The sequence below is a fragment of the Lontra canadensis genome, unplaced genomic scaffold (assembly GCF_010015895.1).
Source record: "Lontra canadensis isolate GAN:19392208 unplaced genomic scaffold, GSC_riverotter_1.0 scaffold43, whole genome shotgun sequence".
Classification (NCBI taxonomy): domain Eukaryota; kingdom Metazoa; phylum Chordata; class Mammalia; order Carnivora; family Mustelidae; genus Lontra; species Lontra canadensis.
This window is the reverse complement of record NW_022631037.1, coordinates 15,637,722-15,664,046: the sequence shown is the minus strand read 5'-3', so window position 1 is coordinate 15,664,046 and position 26,325 is coordinate 15,637,722. Positions and strand designations below refer to the sequence as shown.

General features: G+C 46.8%; 1 protein-coding gene across 3 annotated transcripts; it reads left to right on the top strand.

Annotated features, from left to right (window-relative positions):
- The first annotated feature begins 1,051 nt into the window (after positions 1 to 1,051).
- On the top strand, positions 1,052 to 22,598 carry STAT5B (signal transducer and activator of transcription 5B). 3 transcript variants are annotated; one of them, XM_032871661.1, is made up of 18 exons: positions 1,052 to 1,188; positions 4,160 to 4,316; positions 5,960 to 6,049; positions 7,164 to 7,338; positions 10,173 to 10,303; positions 10,572 to 10,723; positions 11,162 to 11,317; positions 11,744 to 11,923; positions 12,313 to 12,400; positions 12,481 to 12,603; positions 13,384 to 13,476; positions 16,354 to 16,560; positions 17,597 to 17,691; positions 17,794 to 17,924; positions 19,378 to 19,548; positions 21,346 to 21,397; positions 21,720 to 21,827; positions 22,346 to 22,598. In XM_032871661.1, exons 1-18 carry the CDS (start codon positions 1,061 to 1,063, stop codon positions 22,470 to 22,472), a joined length of 2,364 nt encoding a protein of 787 aa, XP_032727552.1. In that variant the 5' UTR covers positions 1,052 to 1,060; the 3' UTR covers positions 22,473 to 22,598. The 3 variants fall into 3 exon arrangements, with proteins under 3 accessions (XP_032727552.1, XP_032727553.1, XP_032727554.1); XM_032871663.1 differs by having other exon boundaries at positions 1,077 to 1,188; positions 4,188 to 4,316; XM_032871662.1 differs by lacking the exon at positions 16,354 to 16,560.
- Positions 22,599 to 26,325: the final 3,727 nt, after the last annotated feature.

The window sequence follows — 26,325 nt, the reverse complement described above, 5'->3', positions numbered from 1 at the left end:
AGCAGAGGGAGTGGCAGGCTGAGGGAGAAGCAAGCTCCCTGCTGAACAACAAGCCCAGTGCCGGGCTGGATCCCAGTACCATGACCTGAACCAAAAGCAGATGCTTAACTGACTGAGCCACCTAGGGTCCCTGTTGCACAGATTTTTAAATACTGTAATTTAATAGAAGATTGCTTCATAAATTCCTTAGCAGTAACTCAGAAGGTAAAACTTGGGGCATTTTTCCAGATAAATCTATGCCCTTTCTGCATAAAGCATTGCAGCTTAAGTAACTGGCAATAATACTTAGGGTTCAATTCGTGTTTTAGATATTTTCACTTTTCTTTTACTGGGTCTTTTTTGAAATGGGAGCACATTTATTGCATTTCTAGTCAAAATGCCAAATCTAAAACAAGTGCTTTTTTTTTATTTTATTTTATTTTATTTATTTATTTATTTGAGAGAGGGACCACAAGCAGAGGAAATGACAGGCAGAGGAAGAAGCAGGCTCCTTGTTGAGGAGGGAGCCTGATGCAGGACTCAATCCTAGGACTCTAGGATCATGACCTGAGCCGAAGGCACACCCTTAATCAACTGAGCCACCCAAGTGCCCTAAAGCAAGTGATTTAAAAAAAAAACCAAAAAACAAAGCAGACTCTCCGCTGAGCAGGGGAGTCCGACCTGGACATAAGGTGCTAATTATCTTACAGTTAAAATGCTGCTTATTGTTACTTCCAAGTTTGGAATAAAAGTAACTATGTCTGTGATACCAAAGTTATAGGCAGTTCTTCTCCTAATGTTGGCTTTGTACTTTCACTTGGAGGATTTCAGTATGTTTTACACTTGGCGCTTCGTAGACCAAGTTATATACCTTTCATGGCCACACTGGATGTGTACATTTTGAAACATTTTAAAGCTAAAATTCAGTTCCAAAATACTGATCTCTATTCTACCATGAAGGGCTTAAAAGCATTTATCTCTAGGTTTTTTAATTGTGACTATTTATTCTAGTGGATTTAAAGGGGGAAGAAAAAAAAAAACACACCCGAACCACCGATTGCTTGTTTAACAGATTGAAACCATGGCTGTATGGATACAGGCCCAGCAGCTCCAAGGTGATGCTCTTCATCAGATGCAAGCATTATATGGCCAGCATTTCCCCATCGAGGTGCGACATTATTTATCCCAGTGGATTGAAAGCCAAGCTTGGTAAGTGAACCCAGTTTTTTCTGTCATATTTAGTGAAGCACAGGGCTGTGGAAGTTTGATTGGAAAGAACATGAGGGAGACTTTAAAAGTTGTACATTTTTTAAAAACTGACCCATGAAAAGTTATTTAGCCCTAGCTTAGATTTTAGAGAGATGGAATAACTCTTGAGATTTTTAAAATGGGATTTTTTTCCTGTATCTTATTTTTTCCTCTTTCCCATCAATAAATAGTAAGTTGTGCCTAAAAGCATTAGATCCTTGCTGCTAATAAACCACAGTTGACAAATATGTTTTGAGTGCCTGTAGGGTGTAGAGTTCATATGAACAGAGTAAAGCCCTTGTTTGTCCACAAAGAATTTAGTGCTTAATGGGGCAGCTCAGGTATGCATATGCATATCATTTAATAAAATGTATTGTTCACAAAGTTAGCAATGGCGACATTGGTGTTTTTAAATATATACATACACATAAAGCCCAAAAGACAATACACCAAAATATTAACAATAATTACGTTCCTGGTGGCAGATTTTTTTTTTAAGAAGCAGGCAGAGTGGCAGGCAGAGGCAGAGAGAGAAGCAGGCTCCCCACTGAGCAAGGAGCCCGATGCGGGACTGGATCCCAGGACCCCAGGATCATGACCTGAGCCAAAGGCAGTGGCTTAACCCACTGAGCCACTCAGGCATCCCTTGGTGGCAGATTTAACAGGCGTGTTTTTACTCTTATTTGCCAAATTACTGTTTACATACTCAGAGGGAAAATTATTTTTAAATTCTTTCAGAGTTAGTATAATGCAGTAGATTGACAACAGAGCTTTCGAATGGACGTTATTGTAGGCTCAGGGCCTGTTCTGCTCAGGGCCTGGGAGACATGTTGGGTGGCCTGCAGCCTGTCCTTCTGATCTGAGGGGCTCATCAGCTGCTTCAGGCCTCTGCGGGGGGGTGGCAGGGTGGACAGGGCGGGGTCCACCCCTGCAGAGCCCAGGACAAGAGGCCACTCTGCGACTGTCCGAGCAGGCTTGTGTACCTGACAGTGTTGCCACCTTGCAGTAATTGCGGTTCTGTGTTAATAGCAGATTTCTGGTCAGAAGCTAGAGAGCATCAAAGGAAGGCAATTTTCTGGGCAATTTAAAAAATCTCAGCCTCTTGTAATGAAGTGAGAAAAAAACCAAGCTAAACATAAGCACATCGGCTACACCTTGTCTAGCGCTTTTCCATTTTTCTCATTTTCTTTTCTGTTTTAATGACTTGGAGAGTTCAGAAAAACATTAGTAGGAAGTTTCTGGTGATTTAAAATTTCATTTAGAAGATTCCCCATGTAGTTTCTTACCGAACGAATGTTAAAAGACTGTGTTGATATCAAAGAAAATCTGAATTTTATTTAGCGTGGTTTTCTTAAGAACATAAAGATTTTAATTAATTTATTTTTTTAAAAGATTTTATTTATTTATTTGACAGACAAAGATCACAAGTAGGCAGAGAGGCAGGCAGAGAGAGAGGGGGAAGCAGACTCCCTGCCGAGCAGGGAGCCCAATGGGATGTGATGCGATGCGGGGCCTCAATCCCAGGATCCTGGGATCATGACCTGAGCCAAAGGCAGAGGCTTTAACCCACTGAGCGACCCAGGCGCCCCAAGATTGTAATTTAAAAAGATGTTTATTTCTTCATGTTTAAGCTAAGAAAGCTTCCCTCCCTCCCCCACTTTTTAAGTAGAAAATTGAGTTTTCAAGTGCCAGAACCAGTACATGGTTCCTGTGAGTTTTGCACAGAGACCAGATCTTCTCAAGAGTGGGTTCCTCAGATGAGGAGCATTATTGCCAGTGGGAACAGAGGTGCAGGCTGCCCTTCATTCCTTCCAGGCTTTCATTTAATACATAAACTTTACTTAGTACAGAGAGGATACGTATTTAAAATTTGGCTTTCTCTACTGCCTTCTCAGAGTACAGATGCGGGTATATTCACTGAACTACGTTATCATCAGCGTCTGGGCACACCTGCTTGAGCCTTTGTCTGAGACTAGTTGCTGACTGACTTCAGGGGGTAAAGGTGCAGCCTTTAGCGACCACCAGATCTCGAACTTGGCTCCAGACCCGGTCAGCAGTAACTGAACGTTACTTCAGTCTCACAGCTGTTTAGTTTCTTCAGCGAGCTGAGTTGAGCAATTTAATGCTGCCCAATAGCAACTGTTGCCTAAATTGTTTGAAAAAAGAGAGTTGGTGAGGGGAGTGGGGGAAGGAGAGAGGAAGGAAGGAATAAAGAGGAAAAGGAAGAGAGGGAAGGCGGGAAACTGTCCAACCTGTCACCAGTTCAACGGCTCTGAATTAGTACAAAATCTGTAGAGTGGTTTCTCCGCGTCACTGGAAGAGTTAGCATTGCCTGGAGGTCCCAAACCTGCGACCAGTGACTTGTGTCAATGCTTGCAGGCACCTTCTGTCTTAATATCTCGTTTCCAGGCTTCCTTAGAAATGGCAGTCAGTGTCACTGCACCTGTCTTTACTTTAAGAAGTACTGTGTGAAATTAGCAACACACAGAACTAGTCAAGGCTGGCAGAAGCATGTAGAACATTCTTGACCTTGTGCCCCCTTACACCCTTGAGGGGTAACTATAAATAGGAAGTTATCAGAGCCCTTGTTTCCTTCAGAGTACACGAAGCACTTTCCTTTTCCCTTCATTTCTAGCGATAGTGTAAGCACCAGAGCAAGTCAGTAGAAGGAAGGAGAAAGGGCAGTACATTGTAAAAGAAAGAGAGAGAGAGAAGAAAGAAGAAAAGAAAGGAAATATATACAGTCCACTAAGGTAATTAGTGGATTAGGGATAGATTAATAATATAGGCATCTAGACAATTTGAATTGGACTGTTTCCTGAAATTTGCCGTGAGCATTATGAAGAAATCACTTCAGCTAAAGAAAAGGTGTGATGCGTTGAGGCTGTATTTGCATGTATGTATACATATGTATGTAATTTTTTTCCCCTAGGGACTCAATAGATCTTGATAATCCACAGGAGAACATTAAGGCCACCCAGCTCCTGGAGGGCCTGGTGCAGGAGCTGCAGAAGAAGGCGGAGCACCAAGTCGGGGAGGATGGGTTCTTACTGAAGATCAAGCTGGGGCACTATGCTACGCAGCTCCAGGTGGGTGTGAATGAGGGCTCACGCTCAATTCTCTTCCCTAGGAGAGACTCTCCATTTAGTACTTCCCATGGAGCTTTTCTTTCTCTGCTTCAACCCAGTGTTACATGTTAGGTGTATAAAGTTCTTACTGTATGATTTTGGGATTGTAGCCTTTTATTTTTAAACCTTTTATTTGAAAACAATTTCAAATTTATAGGAGATTACAGGATTGATACAAAGAACCCCTACATATGCCCAGAAACACCCGTTGTTAATATTTGTTTTATCATATTCAATCTCTCTCCACACACATTTTTTGTGACTTAAGAGTAAGTTGCATACATCATGTCCCTTTGCCCCTAAGTGCTTCAGTGTGCATTTTCTCTTCCTGGTTGTAGTACAGTTATCAGCCTCAGTACATGTCACATTGACAAAACACTCTTAGGTAATCATATCTATATTTCCATTTTGTTAACTGACTCAGTAATAACCTTTATGGCATTTTTTTTTTTCCCTCTGGCCCAGGACCACATATTGCATCCAGTTGTCGTGTCTCTCTCTCTCTCTCTCTCTCTCCCTCTTTTTTTTTTTTTTTTTAAAGATTTTATTTACTCATTTAACAGAGAGTGAGAGTACAGGTAGAGCGAGAGGGAGAAGGAGGCTCTCTGCTGAGCCAGGAGCCAGATGTGGGACTCGATACCAGGACCCTGGGATCCCGACCTGAGCCAAAGGCAGCCGCTTAACGAACTGAGCCACCCAGGCGTCCATGTCGTGTCTCTTTAATGTCCTGTAATCTGGAACCATTTTAACCTCTTTGTCTTTCATTACATTGCCTTTTTTTTTCCCTAAGATTTTATTTTTAAGTAAACTCTGCATCCAATATGAGGCTTGAACTCACAACCCAAGATCAAGAGTTGCATGCTCTACTAACTGAGTCAGCCAGATGCCCCTGCATTGACATTTTTAAAATAATTTGGCTCGTCTATTTTTTTTTTAAGATTTTATTTGTTTATTTGACAGAGAGATCATAAGTAGGCATAGAGGCAGGCGGTGGGGTGGGGAGCAGGCTCCCTGCTGAGCAGAGAGCCCGATGCAGGGCTCGATCCTAGGATCCTGGAATCATGACCTGAGCTGGAGGTAGAGGCTTTAATCCACTGAGCCACCCGGGCACGCCTCATCTATTTTTAAAGATAAAATGGACCTCCTTTTGGGTTTGTGTGATGTCTCCTCCTCATTAGATTCAGTGATGTTTAAATTAGATTAAGTGATGTTCTGTCCCTCTCAGGATATCACATCTAGAGACATACACCATCCATGTTTCCTGCATTGGAATTTTAATTACTCAGTCAAGGTGGTGTCCAGTTTCTCCTCTGACGTGGTCCTCTTGAAATTTATGTATCCTTTTTCCAGGAATGATGCCCTAGCACTTTAGGCAAATTAAGAGGCAAGAAATAAAATAATCTTGCCTTCTCATTGTAATTGGGTTTCCTACGACATACTTTTCTCCTCCCCCAGTAGTATTAGAGGAGCAGCATTGCTTGTGATTATGCCATCATGTCTCCAGGAGTCTCCTCCTTTATAAAATCTCACCCCTGCACTGAGGTAGTGTTAGGCCCCATAACATGGTGTGGAACAAAGTGATGTCTGCTGTTGGATTCTTTTAGAACACGTACGACCGCTGTCCCATGGAGCTGGTCCGCTGCATCCGACATATTCTGTACAATGAACAGAGGCTGGTACGAGAAGCCAACAATGTGAGTGTCCCGTGGGTGTGGGGAGAGGAGCTGGGAAGTCCTTCCTTGCCCACTTCTCTCTGGACGCAGATTTCTTAACATAATTTGGTGTGCATCTATTGGTATCTGTATAACCAGAGCACTGTCCTAAGGGGCACAAAAGTAGTAGAATGGTCTCATCATAACTGATCCATAATCTTGATGAGATTATCACCACAAAACAATGTGGACAGGTGTAAAATAGTTTAATCCCAACTGAATGGTTTTTGAGTAAAGCATGCTCATATTCAGGTGAGATTACTTAAGAAGGATTTTTGCTGAGCCCCCTTTCAACCAAGTGTTGAAGGAATGGCCAAGACCAGGTCACCTAAATGGCTGGATCCATAAAAGCCTTATTGATGCCTCCCCTGTAAGTTCATTTTGGGGGTCTCTAGGATGCTGTCTGTGAGAGGCTTAGCCTCTTCCCCCAGTTACAAGAAGGTCTTGAGTGAGGACACAGATGCTGTGTGTTCACACAGCCTTGTTCCCCGCTGTGTCTCCAGCACCCCACACGGTCCATGGCATCGGGTCGGTGAAGGAATGTGGAATGAGGGGTCACCATCATTAGTCTGCAAACCCAGATAACTCCTGGCTGTGCTGAGTTCTACTCTCTCCAAAGAGGGCTTAGGTGGACCCTGTTTGGGTGACTCTGGTGGAGGCCAGACTGTCACAGAAATTTTTTTTTTTTAAGATTTTATTTATTTATTTGACAGATCACAGGTAGGCAGAGAGGCAGGCAGAGAGAGAGGAGGAAGCAGGCTCCCCGCTGAGCAGAGAGCCCGACGTGGGGCTCGATCCCAAGACCCTGAGATCATGACCTGAGCCAAAGGCAGAGGCTTTAACCCACTGAGCCACCCAGGCGCCCCGAAATTTCTACTGTGGCTTAAGAAGGTGTCACAGTTGGCCAGATCACCTATTTTCCCTCCTTTTCTCCCCTCCTCCTCATTGGTTCTCACAAATGATGTGTGCAGTTCCTCTGACTCAAAATTCTACTTTTGGGATTTCAGCCAGGTTTGAGGTTCTAGCATTGGCTTTTCCTTCATAAGGTTTTCTTCCATCCTCACTGTGGCCTGCACTCTCCCCATTCTGTCTCCAGGGTACTTCCCCAGTTGGAAGTCTTGCTGACACCATGTCCCAGAAACACCTCCAGATCAACCAGACGTTTGAGGAGCTGCGGCTGGTCACACAGGACACAGAGAATGAACTGAAGAAGCTACAGCAGACCCAGGAGTACTTCATCATCCAGTATCAGGAGAGCCTGCGGATCCAGGGTGAGGCCCGCACGGCCAGGGCGGTGTATGTCACGAGGGCTAGAAGGAAATTCAGGTCAGATTGGAAGAGAACCAGGTTTCCATTTAGAGGCATCTCCTTTCTCTCGAGTAGCAGGGATTTGCCCTAAGGTTGGGGCAGGGAGGAGGAGGCTTAGGAAGGAAGAGAAGTCACAAGCTTGCCTTCAGGAAGTGTGGGCCTCACTCAGGTTTCCCGCACCCATGTTCTTCCTGGTCTGTTGGGGAAGACATTTCCACCTGTGGGAAGAAGTTCACAGTCTAGTAAAAAAAGTTTTGTGTATAATTGATGTTTCATAAATGCTGCTTTACTGAAATGTTAAATTCTCTAAGCAAGGAAAGTATAAGGGCTAAGAGCTGTGTTTGTAATGACAAATGTTTAATGCTGTTTTGTGCGGCTATTCAGAGGCTGTCCTGGCACCTGAAGGACAAAGCTCCCCTTCCTTGTGTAAATCCTGCTAGGTACCTGGGTACTGCAAACTTCAGCAGTAGGTCCTGGGTCCCCACTGGGGCCCCCTACTGACCGTGTAGGAATTTGACAGGGTGACTTTAATTTCCCTCTACCTGCAAGCAGGCCCCACAGAGAATTTCCGAAAAGCCTCTGCTTGATCAACCCGGCTATACAGACGCATAGCCGTCCCTATCCAGTGCTTCTCTAAGACTCTGCATGTGGGTCAGTCTTACAGCTGTCTTGATATTATTTATTAATAACTCCATCTCCCTCAGTAGAATATAGTCTTTGAGAAGGTATTGTGTCTTATACCTCTGTACCCTCAGGCACGCACATTGCCTGCACCATACCAGGTGTTGAGTAAATGTTGGTGGGATTGTTCCAGCATGTCTTCCTCCATCTGAATCCATCTCAGACTGACCTCAGGGAAAGGGTGGCCCTCTTCCTAGACTGGGGAACAGGAAAATTCAGGCTGTCAGTTCTACCCCAGCCTTTGATGGTTGATAGTTCTTCCAGTCCTCTTCTTGGGTTTTCTGTTTCCTATTTATGGGTTTGCATTAGATTCTGCTTTGGGTTTCTACTCACCATGCAATGTCAGTTCAATCTCATTTATCAAGTTGACTCATCAGAAACGCAGACTATTGCTCTGTTTGTGCAAGAGAAGGCTCAGCTCCCTCCAGTGAAGCAGAGAATTGCCTCCCATCTCCTGACCTCCCTTCCAGAAGCTTCCACAAAGTGCCAGGAGAGACCTAAGTGGATCACTCACTTAGGGAGGTTGGACCCAGGTGTGGGGATCACCAGCACCCCTCGTGGATGGCAGGATTTCTGAGGTGGCCTCAGGACTACTCTGCTGTGTGCCACGGCTGGACAGTAGTCTTCTCTCTCAGTCCCCAGTCATGGGATCAGAACCGAATATCCAGTTCTCCTCCAGTGCTGGGGTTTTCCTGGGCTGTCTCGAGTTGCTTTCGTCTGTCCCAGCTTGTGTGTCCACGAGGGTTCAGAACCGTATTTCCAGTTCTCTTCCAGTGCTAGGGCTTTCCCGGGCTGTCTCGAGTTCCTTTTGTCTGTCCCAGCTTGTGTGTCCACGAGGCAGGGCCTCGGTCAGTGTGACATGGCCCTCGACCACGATATGCTGATGCTCCCATCTCCTTGTCTCAGCCCAAGTGAGGACACAGGGATACTCAGCAAGACGTTGGGCAGGCCGTGATAATCCCAGTGTGGAGGACAGTGGTTACCTTTGGAGGCCGGGATGGGTTTGCAAGCAGGGAAGGACGTACAGGTGGCTTTCCCTGTGGTTTCTTCAGCTGGGTTATCAATAAGCAGGTGTTCCTTGCATCACTCTTTCTACCTTCCCTGGGTCTGAAGTATTTCATAATAGATTTTTGGTAAAACGGTAAGGAGGCCTCCCTGACTCTCCCTTCGTGCCATGGATGAGATCCCCACGCTAGCGTGGAGAGAAGCTGCCTCCCTGTCCTGAGAGAATCTTGCTGTTTCTGTGTTGCTGCCAGTGAGCACTGTTAAATTCTCTAAGCAAGATTCCCTCCCTCTCGCCACCTTCTCCTTCTGTCCCTGTGTGTGCCTGTCTGTGCCTCTCCATCTCCTTCTGGTTGGTGCGCTGAGCTCACGGTCACCCAGCCTGGACAAACCAACATGTTAGGCCCCTGCCAGCACCCGGAGAAACCCCTTGTTCCAGAGGAGAGGCTGCTGGGCTCCTGGGGCGGGACAGAGCCCGTGGGGCAGGGGCTTCCCTAGGCGGTCCTTCTGTGTGGGGTGGGACTGAGCAGCCGCTTGTCTCTGGCACCCTGTAACCTGCACTGGAAGCCACTGCCCAGGAAGAACCAGCTCTGACCTTCAGGGCCCACGAGCCGGGAGGTTCCATGAGCCTTTGGTGGATCATCACTTACTTATTCCTTGTCGACTCACTGAGGCAGGGGCCAAGATTCTGCCATTTTGCACGTGGGTAAACTGAGGCCCAGAAGAGAGAAATGATTTGCCCGAGGTTCCCCAGTTAGTAAACGGTGAGGGCACACATCGAACCAGGCAGCAAGGCTCCACGCTGGACCCCCGTGTGGCGTGAGGAGGTCTGGGCAGGCAGCTGTGTAGACTAAGATGGGAAGGGAGGCCTCGGGGGGCTGTGCCCGCAGGCATCCATCTGCACAGTCCCTAAAGGGGAGATCAAAGTCGAGAGGCCAGGGCCCAGAGTCCGCTCAAGTCTGGCTCCCTTGGCTGCTGGAGCCCCAAGTTGCCATCGGTGCGATGTTGGGCAGACCCTCAGGGCCTTGCCTCCAGAACAGCTGTTGGTGTTCTACTGGGCTTCCTGCAGGAAGCCAGAAAATGATGGTCGCGGGTGTCCCATCGCCTCTTCTAGCTCAGTTTGCCGGGCTGGCCCAGCTGAGTCCGCAGGAGCGTCTGAGCCGGGAGACAGCCCTCCAGCAGAAGCAGGTGTCCCTGGAGGCCTGGCTGCAGCATGAGGCCCAGACGCTGCAGCAGTACCGCGTGGTAAGTGCGGTCTGCGTCCTCTGCTCCCAAGCGCGGAGGCCCACATCCCGGGCCATCCGGGGAGCCCGAGAGAGGGCTAGGGCCGGGAGGAGAGGGGACCCTGGAGAGCTGGAGGCCAGAACCTTCTTTCCTGTGGGGAGCGTGTGAGGGAGAGCGGGTTTGGGAGAGGGGAGGGCCTGTGCCCGGGGCCTGGTTCCCAGCCCTGCCTCCCGAGTGCGGGCTGTTCTGTGGGAGCCCAGAAGGGCCTGCTGTCCCCACCTGCCTTCAGGAGCTGGCCGAGAAGCACCAGAAGACCCTGCAGCTGCTGCGGAAGCAGCAGACCATCATTCTGGACGATGAGCTGATCCAGTGGAAGCGGCGGCAACAGCTGGCAGGGAACGGAGGGCCCCCCGAGGGCAGCCTGGACGTGCTGCAGTCCTGGTAATGGTGTTTGGGGGTGGCTGGGGGCAGGGGCGCTGCTTCTGGCGTCTCCTTGGGCAGCCAGCTCTCTCTGTGCTGCAGCAGGGCTTAGTTCACCGGGGCTTCTGGCTCCTGATGCCGGCTTTGGGGCCCCCGTCATGTGCCCCGTGGCCAGGAAGGGAGTTCCCGTGCTGGGGAGGGGGACAGGGCTGCGTGTGCAGAGTGAGCCTCAGGCGGAGTGGACCGGTTCCGGGGCGCTGGTCCCGCGCAGCTCTGTGTGTCTGAAAGGCGGGGGGCACTCTGCTCCGGGGCCAGGAGTGGTGGCTGAGGTGCAGAACCTTCCAGCACGAGCGAGGAGCTGGGTCTTGGGGCGTTCTCCCCAGACTGGGGCCTCTCGGCCTCGAGCCTGGGGCGTGGGGTGATACCATTGTCCTCCCGGTGGCCGGGGCTCCCTTGCAGGTGTGAGAAGTTGGCCGAGATCATCTGGCAGAACCGGCAGCAGATCCGCAGGGCTGAGCACCTCTGCCAGCAGCTGCCCATCCCCGGCCCAGTGGAGGAGATGCTGGCTGAGGTCAACGCCACCATCACAGACATCATCTCAGCCCTGGTGACCAGGTGATTGCCGCCTCCAGTACGCCCAGCCCCTGGGTGGTTGGCGTGGAGCAGGCCGGGGTGCTTTGCCCACCGGGGTTGCGGTAGGGGGGCTCTCGTTGGAGTCCTTGTCTCTTTTCCCTTGGGCCTGCATCCCTCTCTGTCCTCAGTTGCAGTGGCTGCTTGGTGTTGACCTTGCCCAGTCTCTGTTGTGGACGCTCCGTGGACTGCCCTTGTCCCCCCGCCCCCAAGCCTGGGCCAGCTGCTGAGTCCTGTCACTGCCTCCCCTCCCACCACCTCCTCTGACTCTCGGTGGCCTCCCCGGGAACAGGAGCTGTGCCGTGTGCCCTTCCTTTGCCTGCCGAGCCCTGGTAGCCTCCCCGCGTCAGTGGGCGGGCCCTGTCCCCTGAGTCAGCATCATGTGTGGTCTGGTCCCTTGTGTCCCCGCAGCACGTTCATCATTGAGAAGCAGCCCCCTCAGGTCCTAAAGACCCAGACCAAGTTTGCAGCGACGGTGCGCCTGCTGGTGGGCGGGAAGCTGAACGTGCACATGAACCCCCCGCAGGTGAAGGCCACCATCATCAGCGAGCAGCAGGCCAAGTCGCTGCTCAAGAATGAGAACACCCGCAAGTACGCGTGCCCTCCCCCTCACGTCTGGCTCTTTCAAGGCTTTACAACAGGAATAATGTGCTCCAGCATCCAAGTCAGCACTCTGGATGCTGCCAGTCGTTTTAGGAGCCCTGTGAGCCCTCTGGCCTCTTCTGGCTCAGAGAAAGCATACAGGCTTTCCTTCTGTGGAAAAAGTACATGATTTTCATTCATTTAGTAGGAATATATCCAAGAACATTTCTTTTATGTTAATGTATGTTTATATCTTATATATTTTATGGAGCTAACATTTCCTTTAAATGATATCCATTTTTACAACCTTCTTTTTGGGTCCCACCCAGTATATTTTCTACCCTACATTTACTGACATACTGCGAGGGTATTGTGTCAAGTCTCTGTCTGCTCTGCAGTGACTACAGTGGCGAGATCCTGAACAACTGCTGTGTGATGGAGTATCACCAGGCCACCGGCACCCTCAGCGCGCACTTCAGGAACATGGTGAGCGTGGGAGAAGGAAAAGAACAAATCTTCCCTAGTTGTGTGAGCGCTCTGACCTTTTTCATTTGTCTCCTTTGCAGTCCCTGAAACGAATTAAGAGGTCTGACCGTCGTGGAGCAGAGTCAGTAACAGAAGAAAAATTTACAATCCTGTTTGAATCACAGTTCAGTGTTGGTGGAAATGAGCTGGTTTTTCAAGTCAAGGTAAAGCCCTCCCTCAGCTGTGTGGTGTGTGTGTGTGTACTTTGTATTATAAAAGAATTGTTTTGCTCACATAGTGTCTTAACCTTCAGTGGACAGTAAGTGGAGAGACCTCATCCTTAAAATTGTGTGTCTTAGATTCTCTTAAGATGTGCAGTAACAGGAAATAGCAAGTTGAAATAGCTGGAGGGTGCCTGGGTGGCTCAGTGGGTTAAGCTTCTGCCTTCGACTCAGGTCATGATCTCGGGGTCCTGGGATCGAGCCCCACATCGGGCTCTCTGCTTGGCGGGGAGCCTGCTTCCCCCTCTCTCTCTGCCTGCCTGTCTGCCTACTTGTGATCTCTCTGTCAAATAAATAAATAAATCTTTAAAAAAAAAAAGAAGAAGAAGAAGAAATAGCTGGAGGTATAGGTAGGAATGAATCAGGGAAACCTCACTCCAGATGACTTTGAGTAACAGTTGTAGTAAGTTTTAGACATTTGTTACTTGCTATTTTCTTCTAGAAATACTCCATACTCGTTCTCTTTTCTCTCTTGTTCTCCTTTTGAGAACCTTACTGCCTCCTTCAGAAGTATCTAAGCCAACACTTCTTAAAATATCTAAAATTTCTAAGATTGCACCACTGTGAAGAGTCCTGTGATTCCTGGAGCCAATCAGGTTCTCTATTTGAGTGCGACATTTACTGAAACTGAAGAGGGAATGAATGTGTTGTCATAAAGAAAAAGAAGAGCAAGAGAGGAAAGTGTCGCTCTTGGCACTCAGCCTTTCTCTTTTGTGTTTCTAGACCCTGTCCCTCCCAGTGGTGGTGATCGTCCATGGCAGCCAGGACAACAATGCGACGGCTACCGTCCTCTGGGACAATGCTTTTGCAGAGCCTGTGAGTGGATTCCCTGAGCCTGTGGGTCTCAAGATCCTGATGCTGGTGTCATGAATCTCTTTCATGTGTTCTCTCCCAGAAAAGCATAGAAAAGCGCAGATTTCTGTAGTGGGAGGCAGAGTAGAGAGTATGTGGAGAATGGAAAGAGCGTGGGCTTGGAATCTGGCCAAGGGTTAAACTCACGCCCCGCCATTTCCTCACGTTGTGACCACACGGAATTCACTTTCTCTCTTTGAGTCTAAGTTTCCCCAAGTGTCTGTACCACAGGGATAGTAGTGGTCCATAGTGCTGGTAGAAAGATGAAATTAGGTAACATTCAGGGGCACCTGGCTGGCTCAGTCAGGAGAGCATGCAAGTCTTGATCTGGGGATCATGAGTTCAGGTCCCATTTTGGGCAGAGTTTACTTAAAAAAATAATAAATGAAATTAGGTAACATACAAAATACAAAATGTTTGTCACGTAGTCACTGTTTAGCGAATAGTGTTTTAAATCCTTGGGTCAGACTGTGAGTGGAGTTCGGAACTCCGGAAGGTGGCCCTCTCAGAGCGTTACTTACAGTTTAGCAGTTGCTTCCTGCCCTCTTCCCTCCAGTCGATGAGGGTGCCGTTTAATGTCTTTTCCAAACTTGAGGTTCTGTGATTCATACCAACTCTCACAAAGAATGAGATGCTTTGTCTAAGGGCAGGAATGTGGTTTTGTGGGTCTGTGCGTCAAACACTCTCTGACCACTCGTGTGCGCTTGATGAGCGTCTTCAAAACATTTCTCAGGAAGAGCTCTAGGTATCACACATTTCCAGCAGCAAGTACTCCATGAAAGCCTGAAAAAAGGTTCTGGTTGGCATTCAGGATATAGAATTATGTCCTTCTCTCACATACTCTAACATGAGTCTCAGTGAGTTCTCTCAACAGTCCTCTTTACAGGGGCCCCTGGGTGGCTCGGTTGGGCAACTGCCTTCAGCTCAGGTCATGATCCTACAGTCCCGGGATCAAGTCCCACATGGGGCTGCCTGCTCAGCAGGAGTCTGCTTCTCCCTCTGACCCTCTCCCCTCTCATGCTCTCTCTCTCAAACAAATTTTTAAAAATCTAAAAAAAAAAAAACAGTCCTCTTTATAGAACAGTATTTTTGCTGCAAAGGTGAGATTTATAGCAGAAATTCTCCCATGCCCATTCTATAGATCGAGTTTGAGGCTTCTCTTAAAATTGCGTGCAGCAAGTCCTGATAAGCCTCCTGAATAGGGTTGCCGCCTCTCCTCTCATTCCCCTCCCTGCCCCGTCCACCGAGCTCATTCCTCATGTCACGTTGGCCGCTCTTGCAACATGATATTGCTAAATAAATTGCCTAAATTTAGGCAATACCTAAATAAATAAGCATTTTTAGCATTTTCAGTTGTGTTAATGACTAGTGTACATCTTATGCTCTTTTAAAATAAATATATACTTGTGGGGATTTATTCTACAGATATATTTCCATCTGTGTCAAATGACATAAGTACGTTGCAGAATTGTTTATAATAGCTAAAGATCACTGGGCTGATACATAGATGTCCATCTATGGGGGCCTGGCTAACTATAGTATTGTTCTTCCATACTGTGGAATATTTAGCAGCCACAGAAAAACATGTGTTTATGTGCTAATGTAAGGTCTTACAGATATTAAGTGAGAAAAGGGACAGGTAGAACGTGTGGATTATATGCTATTATATATATGTAATATATATAATATATATAAATAAATAATATATAAAATAGGTGAATATATATATTCAATCATTTATTTATTTATTTTGTTTTTATTTAGAGAGAGAGTGCATGAGCAGAGTCAGGGATAGCAGGAAAGGGAGAGAGAGATTCTCAGGCGGACTCCCTGCTGAGCATGGAACCCAATGCAGGTTTCAGTCTCACAACCCTGAGATCATGACCTGAGCCAAAAATCAAGAGTTGGGTGCTTAACTGAGAGAGCCACCCAGGTGCCCCCATTTATATTTTTAAAAAGGCATGCATAGAATATGCATAGAATATCTTTGGAGGCATACGCAATAAACTAGATTATATATTCTGGGCAGAGGAACTGGGCTGCTGGGACACAGGGTTAAGAAAGTGACTTCACGGGGCGCCTGGGTGGCTCAGCCTGTTAATAATCTGCCTTAAGCTCAGGTCATGTTCCCAGGGTCCTGGGATCGAGCCCCACATCCACCTTCCTGCCCAGCAGGGAGTCTGCTTCTCCCTTTCCTTCTGCTGCTCTCCTTCTCTCTCAAATAAAGCCTTAAAAAGAAAAAGAAAAAAAAAAGACACATCACTGTATGCCCTTCCGTACTTTTAAAATTTTATATTATGTGATTCTGTTGCCTATTCCCAAAAAATGTTGTAATAATGGAAAAATAAAATGAAGTACCATGGCTGAATGGGATGAAAAACAGTTTATTAAAAATCCATATTATAACCTGCTTCTCAATTACAAGTGGTCCAACTCAGTTTCCATTCTTCCACATAAAATTTTTTCACATTGAGCTGGGTTCAAGGATCACAGTTACGCACACGTGCGCGTGAGTACGCACACAATTCTCTCTGCCTGCTGCTAGAGAACCAGTCTGAGTCCCGTTCCCGTTTTGGTTCTCGTTTTGGTTCTGTGGCTCTTAGAATATAGGATGGGACTGGAGGTTCAGCAGCTCATTTACAGAACACCATAGAGAGCTTGAGGGTACCTCCTAAGTTGTCTCACAGAGCTGCCTGTGTCAAAAAAGTTAGAATTTATCCTCAAGCTCAGCGAGACAAATGTTTGTAACTGCATTGAGCCATCAGTGTTTTCATTTTGCGGGTTGAGTGAATAAATCATGCAACTGTTTTCTCATAAGATTCTGGCTTCCCTCCGCCTCAGGGCAGGGTGCCATTCGCCGTGCCCGACAAAGTGCTGTGGCCGCAGCTGTGTGAGGCGCTCAACATGAAATTCAAGGCCGAAGTGCAGAGCAACCGCGGCCTGACCAAGGAGAACCTTGTGTTCCTGGCCCAGAAACTGTTCAACGGCAGCAGCAGCCACCTTGAAGACTATAATGGCATGTCCGTGTCCTGGTCCCAGTTCAACAGGGTGAGGGACCCGCCGCCAGCTGCCCTTGGATCAGTCCCTCCAAACTAGATGCCTTCCGGAGGCTTCCAGCCCGGGGCGTTTGTTCTTCATGACTCTTAATAAAATGGACCCCACGTAGGCGCCTGGGTGGCTCAGTGGGTTAAAGCCTCTGCTTTCGGCTCGGGTCATGGTCTCGGGGTCCTGGGATCGAGCCCCACATTGGGCTCTCTGCTCGGAGGGGGGCCTGCTTCCTCCTCTCTCTCTCTCTCTACCTGCCTCTCTGCCTACTTGTGATCTCTGTCTGTCAAATAAATAAATAAAATCTTTAAAATTAAAAAAAAATAAAATAAAATAAAATGGGCCCCACGTAATAGGAAGCTCCTGAACAGATGGATAAGCACATAATTTTTTATGTAGAAAATTCGGTCTTTGAATATTTAAGTAAACTGGGCTTTGTGTGCAGCTAGTGGATTTTTTTCCCTTTATAAAGGAAATAGAGCAAAGCAAATGAGAGCATGTCTCACAAGAAGTAAAGCTTTTGTGATCAGAAGTCCATGGGTCTTTCCCATGGACTCTCTGATGCTCCCTGATGCATAATCCTGCAGAGCCAGGCTACCGTGGGGCCCTCAGCCCACCAGAGGGAATGCTGAGGGAGGAAGCGTCTCCCCCAGCATCGGGTAATTGAGATGTCACCTGTCACATCTTTGACTTTCAGTCCACCTTTTGTTTCTCTTTGCGTACACCTCCATCCCCAGGTGTTTTAAATGTCCTAATTCATAAAAGCAAAGAACGAGTCAGCCCAAATCCAAGTGAAGGTGTTTGTAGCAGGGGCCACTGGGTGTTGGTAACTTCTCTGTTTTCCCTTCTGTCTTCCTCTCTGTCCGGTTTTTTGATGGTAGGACCATTTGGTAAAACTTGGATAAGCATGTGTATTTGTATGATTCTGACAGTGTAGATGTTTGTTTTTCATTTAATTTTTTTCAATTTAAGTATCCGCAGGCAATATTCTAGGTGTTACACTTGGCCTTCTTGTGCTCATTGTTGTATCTCCAACCAGGAGAATTTACCAGGACGAAATTACACATTCTGGCAGTGGTTCGACGGTGTGATGGAAGTATTAAAAAAACATCTCAAGCCTCATTGGAATGATGGGTGAGAATTGTCATTTCCTAAGTCAGCCAATAGAGTATGAAGCTCTTCTTTCCGCTGTTAAAACATCACATCTGTTTCTCCTCTTTGGCCTCTGTGATCCAGGGCTATTTTGGGTTTCGTGAACAAGCAACAGGCCCATGACCTACTCATTAACAAGCCTGATGGGACCTTCCTGCTGAGATTCAGCGACTCTGAAATTGGTGGCATCACCATTGCTTGGAAGTTTGATTCTCGTGAGTTCCCTCCCTTTTTAGAACATATTTTGGGGGTGCCTGGGTGGCTCAGATGGTTAAGCATCTGCCTTTGGCTCAGGTCATGATCTCTGGGTTCTGGGATCCAGCCCCACATCAGTCTCCTGGCTCAGCAGGGAGTCTGCTTCTCCCTTTACCCTCCCCCATCTCAAGTGAATAAATAAAAAATCTTTAAAATATGGTTCTAGTTAGCTGCTTTTGTTGTAAAATTTCTTCAACAAATGACTTACTGAGCACTAATTATGGGGTCAGTTCTGATGAAGGGCCTGCGAATGGGTCACCATGATGCAGCTGGGGCCACATAAAATCATAAAATCATACCACGGGAAACACAGTTACTAATTCTGAGAGACAGATGTGTAACGGTGAAGTGGCTACCTGTCACACAGCATTCTGTCCGCAATCTGAGCTGCTTCCCTTTTGAAATGTCTGCCTTCTTACTACTGAACCAGAGCTTATTTCAGTGAAGAATTACTTGGATATTTAGGGAGTCGTTAGACTGGAAGTAATGTGCTATTTTATTTTATTTTTTTAAAGATTTTGTCTGAGAGAAAGAGATAGCGAGAGAGCAAGAGCAGGGAGGAGAGGGAGAAGCAGGCTCCTCGCTGAGCAGCGAGCCTGATACAGGGCTCGATCCCAGAACCCTGGGATCATGACCTGAGCTAAAGGCTATGCTTGACCAACTGAGCCACCCAGGTGCCCCAGAGTAATATGCTATTTTAATTATTCCTTTATCCTAATCAACATAAAGGCATGGCCACTGACTATTTCCATCCAAGAACAATTCTTTTCTCTGATCCTCACAATAAGTTAAGGGTAGCTCACTCGTTTTTTTGCAACTTAAAGATACTAGCAGCTTTTCATAGCTCTCATGCAGCCTCTGCATGACGTGGACATGCTTCCTGGGTCTCTCATGTACTTTTGTACAGGGATCAAGGCTTGGAGTCAATAAGAACTATTTCTTCTACAGAGGAACTGAAAACCATTTGAATGAAACTACCTGAGATCATGGATCTCTAGGGAAGTGCTTACCAGCTTATCTCCCCGTGGCTTTCTTAAATAATTGAGCCACAACCTCATTTGGTCTTTTTTTTTTTTTTTAAGATTTATTCACATACTTAAGAGAGAGTGGAGAGGGGTAGGGGCAGAGGGAGAGAGAGAGAGACCCACAAGCAGACTCCCTGCTGCAGGTGGAGCCCAACATGGGGATGCATCCCACAACCCTGAGGTCACGACGTGAGCCAGAAATCAAAAGTCAGATGCTTAACTGTTAAGACTGAGCCAACGAGGTGACCTACAACCTGTGGCTGTTTTTAAATGGAGATCTTTATTGGGACAGTTCTAATATAGAGCTTTGATTTGTAGTATATTTGGGTTTTAAGATTTTCTGTTTAGAAATCTGCTTAGAATATGATTATTCTGTTTATTGTTCTAGAGGAAAGGATGTTTTGGAACCTGATGCCTTTTACCACCAGAGACTTCTCCATCCGGTCCCTGGCCGACCGCTTGGGGGACCTGAATTACCTCATCTACGTGTTTCCTGATCGGCCAAAAGATGAAGTGTACTCCAGATACTACACACCAGTTCCATGCGAGCCTGCCACTGGTAACGGTGTTCGTGCTCTGATTGGGTTTTGTTGTGATTTTTGTTTTCTTTTAGTTTTATGTGTGTATGTGTGTCTGTCTTGCAAAAACACGTACACAATTAGTATTTAGTTATTGGTGTTCAAGCATTATTCAGGAGAGCTGTAAATCCCAGACTATATTCTTCGATCATATCTGCTGCTAACCCAAATATCAAATGGAAGGGAACAAATTGCTTTTATTATTATTTTTTTCAAATTGTTTTTAAAACAAGCTTAGACCCAGTAAAATTAGAAAGATAAAATATGGGGCACATGAGTGGCCCAGTCAGTTAAGCATCTGCCTTCGGCTTAGGTCATGATCTCAGGGTCCTGGGATTGAGCCCCATGTCGGGCTCCCTGCTCAGTGCGGAGTCTGCTTCCCCTCTCTGCTGCTTTTCCTGCTTGCGCTCTCTCTCTCTCTCTCTTTCTCTCTCTCTCAAATAAATAAATAAAATTTTTTTAAAAAGATAAAACTTGTTTTTCAAAACAGATGGTTTTAGTGTTTCTGTTCATAAAAGTATTCTGTATTAATTGTAAAATTTCCAGAAAAGTTTGGAACAGATAAGGCATTTATCCTAGGGAAATAGTCAAACAGGATGCATGCACCAGGTTATCTCAGTGAGTTTGTTTATGTACGTGCACATGTACATATGTACGTACGAATGTATGTAGTAAGCTACCACCAATGTGGGGCTTGAACACTGGATCTTGACATCAAGAGTTGCATGCTCTAATGAATGAGTCAGCCAGGTACCCCAGGTTCTCTCGATATTAATTCACAACAGAAAACTGTGAATAACCTAAACTGTAAGTCTCTCAAATAACCTCAAATCAACATACAGTGGAATTCTATGCAGTCATTAAAGTGATGTTATAAGATTGTATTTACAGACCTGCTCAGCAGAGAGCCTGTTTCTCCCTCTCCCTCTCTGCCCGCCTCTCTGCCTACTTGTGATCTCTCTCTCTGTCACATAAATAAATAAAATGTTTAAGAAGAAAAAGAAATAGTCGATGCTTAACCCACTGAACCACCCAGGCGCCCCCACACCAGCATTCTTCTTAACCAGCCACACGGCATGGACAGTACAGGTTGAGTGACCATCTGATTAACCCCAAACACAGAAAGTGCAGGGAAACAAAAGAGCACACAGATACTTGACTGATACTCCCTTTCCTAAAAGAGGAGATACTCAGAATGACTCTGGGGACCATCAAGTCAGATTCATTCCTCTGATTTCTCGGTACAACCCCTGACAAGTCTTTGTACGTCTTCTGCTTAAAGCTTTTCAGTGATGGGAAATCAGTTCTTCCCAAGACAGCCCCTTTCTTTTGTGGGCAGTTCTAATTATGACAACATCCTTTCTGTGATTGAAAATTTGTCCTCTTCTGCTCGCCTCAATTTATTCCCTGGGACACAAAGCAAATCCTATCACTCTGCTGCGTCTATAACTTTAAACTTTTAAAATATATTTTCTTTTTATACTTAGTGTACAATTAATGCTTGGTTTGGATTTGTGCTGAAGTACATGTTTTCTGTGGTTTGAAGAATTTATTAACACATCCAAGCCAACTCAGAAGATATTTTAATTTACACTTTTAGTATTAAGGCTTCTAGACCAGGTCCTCCTAACAAATTAAAATATTAAGTGCTTGTATCAGATCTTAAGATAGAATGATGTAGTTGTGTACTATGCTGAGAAAAGATGTGATTCTTAAGGGAGGTTGCATTTTTATTTCATTGAGAACTTTACTTCTCATCACTGTTTCCCCCTCGGCAGCTAAAGCAGTAGATGGATACGTGAAGCCACAGATCAAGCAAGTGGTCCCTGAGTAAGTACCCTGGTCTCCTGCTGCCTCCTTTCTCTCTCCCCCAGCCCCCCTCACCCCTCAGCCCTGCTCCTCCCACTCACCGGCACTACATGACCCAGCCCTTCCTTCCCCCCTAAAACCTGGCTTAGCTCTGGAGAGGGAACTGGGCTTAGTCTCAGTGGGACCAGGACCCAGGGCCCCACTCCCACAGCTGGAGTCCCAGTCCCAGTGGGCACTTTGTCCTTCCACACCCCCAAAAAAGGTGTAAAAATGTCCCCCCAAGCCCTCCCCAGGTCAGCTGTTGCCCGGAGGCTGCTAAGGCTCTGCCATGTTTCTCCTGCAGGTTTGTGAATGCGTCTGCAGACTCTGCCGGGGCCAGTGCCACCTACATGGACCAGGCCCCCTCCCCAGCCGTGTGCCCCCCGGCTCATTATAACATGTACCCCCAGAAGTAGGTTGTGTTCTGATGGGGCTTTGCGGGAAGGTACTGGGCACCTGGTCTCAGGCTGGGCATCCTGAAGGCTAGTAGGCGAAAGGCCCCAGATCTCCTGTGGGTCTGAGATCACCCAGTCTGGGCTCTAGCATGTCCCCAGGTGGGAGAGAGATTTGACCAGAAGATATTGGTAATTTAGAGTGGATTTGGGCAAATGTCTTATACTCTCCTCTCCCAAAGTGGAGATTTTTCTTGTTCTGTGTGAGGGCCAGATGGGCTTTAGGTGTATGGACAGCCAGGGTTAGGGACAGCTGGGTGGTTATTGTAGTTTGAGTTTCTCTGTCCAGATAGCAAAGGATTCTACTCACCACTGTTTAGATCATGAGTGTCTTTTCCCACAAAGCCTAGGCAGGGGGTATAGGCAAGCTTGGGCCATTCACCTGGTGGGGTTTGGGGCTTGGGTTGGTCTCTGCTGCTCATCATCGAGCCTCTGACAGCCTTTCCCTTTCTGTCATCTTTTCTGTTTTCCTTCGAAGCCCTGACCCTGTTCTTGACAATGACGGGGACTTTGATCTGGATGACACAATGGATGTGGCACGGCGTGTGGAGGAGCTCTTAGGCCGACCTATGGACAGTCAGTGGATCCCTCATGCGCAGTCGTGACCCCCCCACCCCATCTCCGTCTGCAGCTTCTTCGTCCTCGCCAGAGGAGTTACTCTTGTGGATGTTTTAATTCCATGAATCGCTTCTCTTTGGAAACAATACTCATAATGTGAAGTGTTAATACTAGTTGTGACTTTAGTGTTTCTGTGCATGGTGGCACCAGTGAAGGGAGTGTGTGAGTGTGTGTGTGTGTGCGTGCGCACACGTGCGTGTGTGAGTTTGCATGTTGGACTGTTTCTCCCCCTTGCTGTGCAGAGTTCAGTTGCAGCATTGGGGCCACAAACAGAGGCTGTGGTTGTTTCAACCTTGTGCAAAAAGGCAGTAGTTCCACAAACCTTGGAACTTGGCCATGTGTCCGCTCAAGTAAGAGAAGGACATAGGGAGGAGAAAGCACCTCCTCTCTGTGAGGTTTGTCACTGTGTCTGCCAAGCAATTGATATATAACCGTGATCCTCTCTGCTTTCCTTTGAAACGTATAAACTGCCTTTTGAGAAAGAAAGCCTTCCCTCTCTTCCACCCCTGTTTTCCTGGGTAGGGATGGGTAAAGAGGGAACGTATGGTGATTGTTGGGGCAAGGGAGGTCATGGGTTGTCCGATGGGTAGTGGCTTTTTAAATAACACTTAACCCATCTACATGTTCTCTCCCTCACCCCTCCTTCCTTCCACTCTGTGGAATTCTACTCAGCTCTGTGTGTGTATACACGCACCCACATGTTTGATAAATTAGAGGAGAGAGGGTCATGTAACTGCAGCTTACGACATTGACGTCCTTTGTGTCGTGGCTAGAGTGGAAGGCCCAGCTGTGACCCATAGGTGCTGAGAAAGTTGCCTTGCTCCCTGGGACATCTGCCCTCCAGTCTGCCCATCCTTCTGCCCAAGTGGGGTACTGCGAGCTTACTGATGACAGCTGTTTGCACATGGTGGTGTTTTATTTCTAAATTGAGACTTCTTATTTTCCTCTTCCCACCCTCATCAGACATCACAATTCTTTCTTCCTGTGGCAGGTCCTGTGCCATTCATACCCAAGTCACCTTGTTTCCCTTCACTGTTCACATGGGCTGTCTTGGGGAGGGGGTGGCAGGAGTGCAGTCTGAACCCAGGGCCAACATGTTCCTCGGTGTCATTGCCCACTTGGTATGGGCTGCCAGGTGCCGGGCATTGGTAATTTGGGGAAATGCAGTCAGTGGATTTCCTGGGATGTTTGGTAAGCTGCAAAAAACAAAATGAAAACAGCTTCAGTATAATGTCCACAATTTCTTCCATAGCTTTATATCAGATGGAAGGAATGGGCTATGGCAGTCAGGTGGGAAGAGAGGGAAACAGATATAGCTTTTGGGGTAGGCCTACAAGGCCACTCACCCCTGCCCCCCCCCCCAAGAATCAATGACTGCACCCAGGAGAGAATGATCCTAAAAACCTTATTTTTATACATGTGAGTAAATAAACATATTTTTTTTACAAAAATGACTTCTGAATTTATCAGTGTTTTGATGTTAAAGGAAAATATTCCTCTGTAGTAAATTATTTATTGGAAGATGACTTTTTAAAAGCTGCTGTTTGCCCTGGCTTGGTTTCATACACTGATTTATTTTTCTATGCCAGGCAGTAGAATCTCTCTGCCTCTGAGGAGCAGGCCGACCCCTCCATGATACCAGCATTGACATAGGATGCGGCTAAGCCCTTTACATGCCCCTCAAGATTTGATTAAAATTCTACCGTGAGGATCAGAGCGGTGGGGAGAGGAGAAAAGGAAGCCGGACCGCTCTCGGACCCTGACCTGCCTGTCCCACGGGCTTCACCAACACTGGCCTGTGAGTGCTGCGCTGGGAGTTCAGGGGACCCTGACAGGTGGGGCCTGACACCCCTTCAGCCTGGACCGGACCCAGCCCCCAGGAATGCTGAGGGCAGAGTTTGCCCTTTACAGTTGGCACTGGGGTTGCGGGTACTGAAAAGTGTGGCTGCCCCGAGCGTAGGGGTCCTGTGCTTGTACAATTGCTAAGCTGTCCTCAGTTTTCCTGAGGTGGTGCCTAGAGATGGGAGAGATTTTTGACTGAAAAGGTGTGCTTGCTATCTGCGTTATATTTTCTCTTTTCTCCCTATTCCTGCAAACCACAAAAGAGGCAGGGGCAAGTTGTACACCTCTGCCTCTCACTTGCTCTCTCTCACTCTCACACACACACACACGTCATCAAAATATTTCAATGTGTGGAATGTGCAGGGTTTTATAGGGGGATGGGGAGACTAAAAGTGAATATAACAAAGTAGAAGTATACTTTTTATAATTTTTCTTTTTAAAACTTTGTGAAATTATTTCAAATATATATTTTAGTGTTGAGGCAGATTAGTATATAGCCACCAAAAAAGTATTGTGTACAATTTGGGGCAGTCACAAAATTGTGTATTTTATGTTATAATAAAGACTTCTTCCTCTGAAGGGACAATACTGAGTTCTGTTTTTATTTTTTCCCATCAGGTGGTGAAAGAGGGTAGTTTTGGTAGGGAAATATTCAAAATCATCAGTGTGACTGTGAAAAGCAGAACTAGTTGGGAATTGGCCTCAGAGAGAATGTCTTCAGCTTTGATGGCAGAGGGGGCATTTCTGAACTGCCTGTTCATACATAAGATGTTTTAAAAATTAGAATGATAGTCTGTTATCTCTTGCCTCCTGATTCCACACTCTTCCTTTTAGAGAGCTGATCCTTGGGGCGCCTGGATGGCTCAGTCAATTAAGTATCTCCCTTCGACTTGGGTCATGATCCTGGGGTCCTGGGATCGAGTCCTATGGCATTGGGTTTCCGGCTCAACAGGGAGCCTGCTTTTCCCTCTCCCTCTGCTGCTCCCCCTGCACGTGCTCTCTCTGTCTCAAATGAATAAGATCTTTAAAATGAAAGAAAGTTTGTCCTTAAACTTCAGCACATTTCAAGTGTCCACCCTGCACGGGGCATGGTATGTAGGGACAAGAAATCATTCTTGAGGATTTTGGCTGAGAAAAGACAGCCACACAACCAATCGTGATAGGATATTGGCTTGTGCTATAGTAAAGTTATCCTGAGGCCGTTACTGAATACCAGAGAACACGGAGAAAAGGCACCAATTAACTTGAGCTGACTCCTCTAAAGAACACATAGAATTAAGAAAAGAGAGGCATTTGGCCAGAGAGACAAGAGCAAGCAGCCGCTGGAGATGAAGGAGGGCGGGATCATCTCCGGGTCGTGAGATCAAGCCCAGTGTTGGGCTCAGAGTGGAGCCTGCTTGAAATTCTCTCTCCCTCTGCTTCTGCCCCCACTACCCACTCACGTTTTCTCATTCACTCAAGATATTTTTTTTTAAATGATCAGGTCTAGGAGATGTGTATGCAGAGTAGGCTTTAGAACAGAGAACTTCGAATCCTCCAAGGAACTGACTTCCTTTGCAAGAGAAATTCAAGCTTAAGAGTGCTCTCGAAAACACTGGAGGTTTGTGATGAAAGGCAAATGGCAGGAGAACAATAGCTTTATCGGAGATAGAGCCTGAAATGGGGCCAGTTAGTGTGCTACAGAGGGATGGGGAAAGACAGCGGGGAGGTGCTCTCTTGGGGTCAGAACATATCTCAAACCCTGGCTGTCAAACTGTCCCTTCAAAGAAGCCTGAACTTGATTGGATCAATTTCTGGAGCAACTTACTCCCCAAAGCATTGTTGAAAAATAGGTAACAATCAGCTAACAGTGCCTGTGGCTTAACAGTAGGGTGTGGTCAAGGAGACCCATCTGTGAAAATCGCCCTAGTTGTGCTAGGGTGACTGTGGGCATTCTCAAGTCTGTCCCGCCTTACAGACCAGTATCAGGCTTCACACTCTGGAGTGGTGTGTGGGAAG

What these genes read in the sequence shown, in the direction of transcription:
- STAT5B (XM_032871661.1), top strand. Translation starts at nt 1,061, where the DNA reads ATGGCTGTATGGATACAGGCCCAGCAGCTCCAAGGTGATGCTCTTCAT. An exon ending in AAGCCTCATTGGAATGATGG is followed by an intron (nt 17,692 to 17,793) that starts GTGAGAATTGTC and finishes TCTGTGATCCAG; the next exon opens with GGCTATTTTGGGTTTCGTGA. An exon ending in TATAACATGTACCCCCAGAA is followed by an intron (nt 21,828 to 22,345) that starts GTAGGTTGTGTT and finishes TTTCCTTCGAAG; the next exon opens with CCCTGACCCTGTTCTTGACA.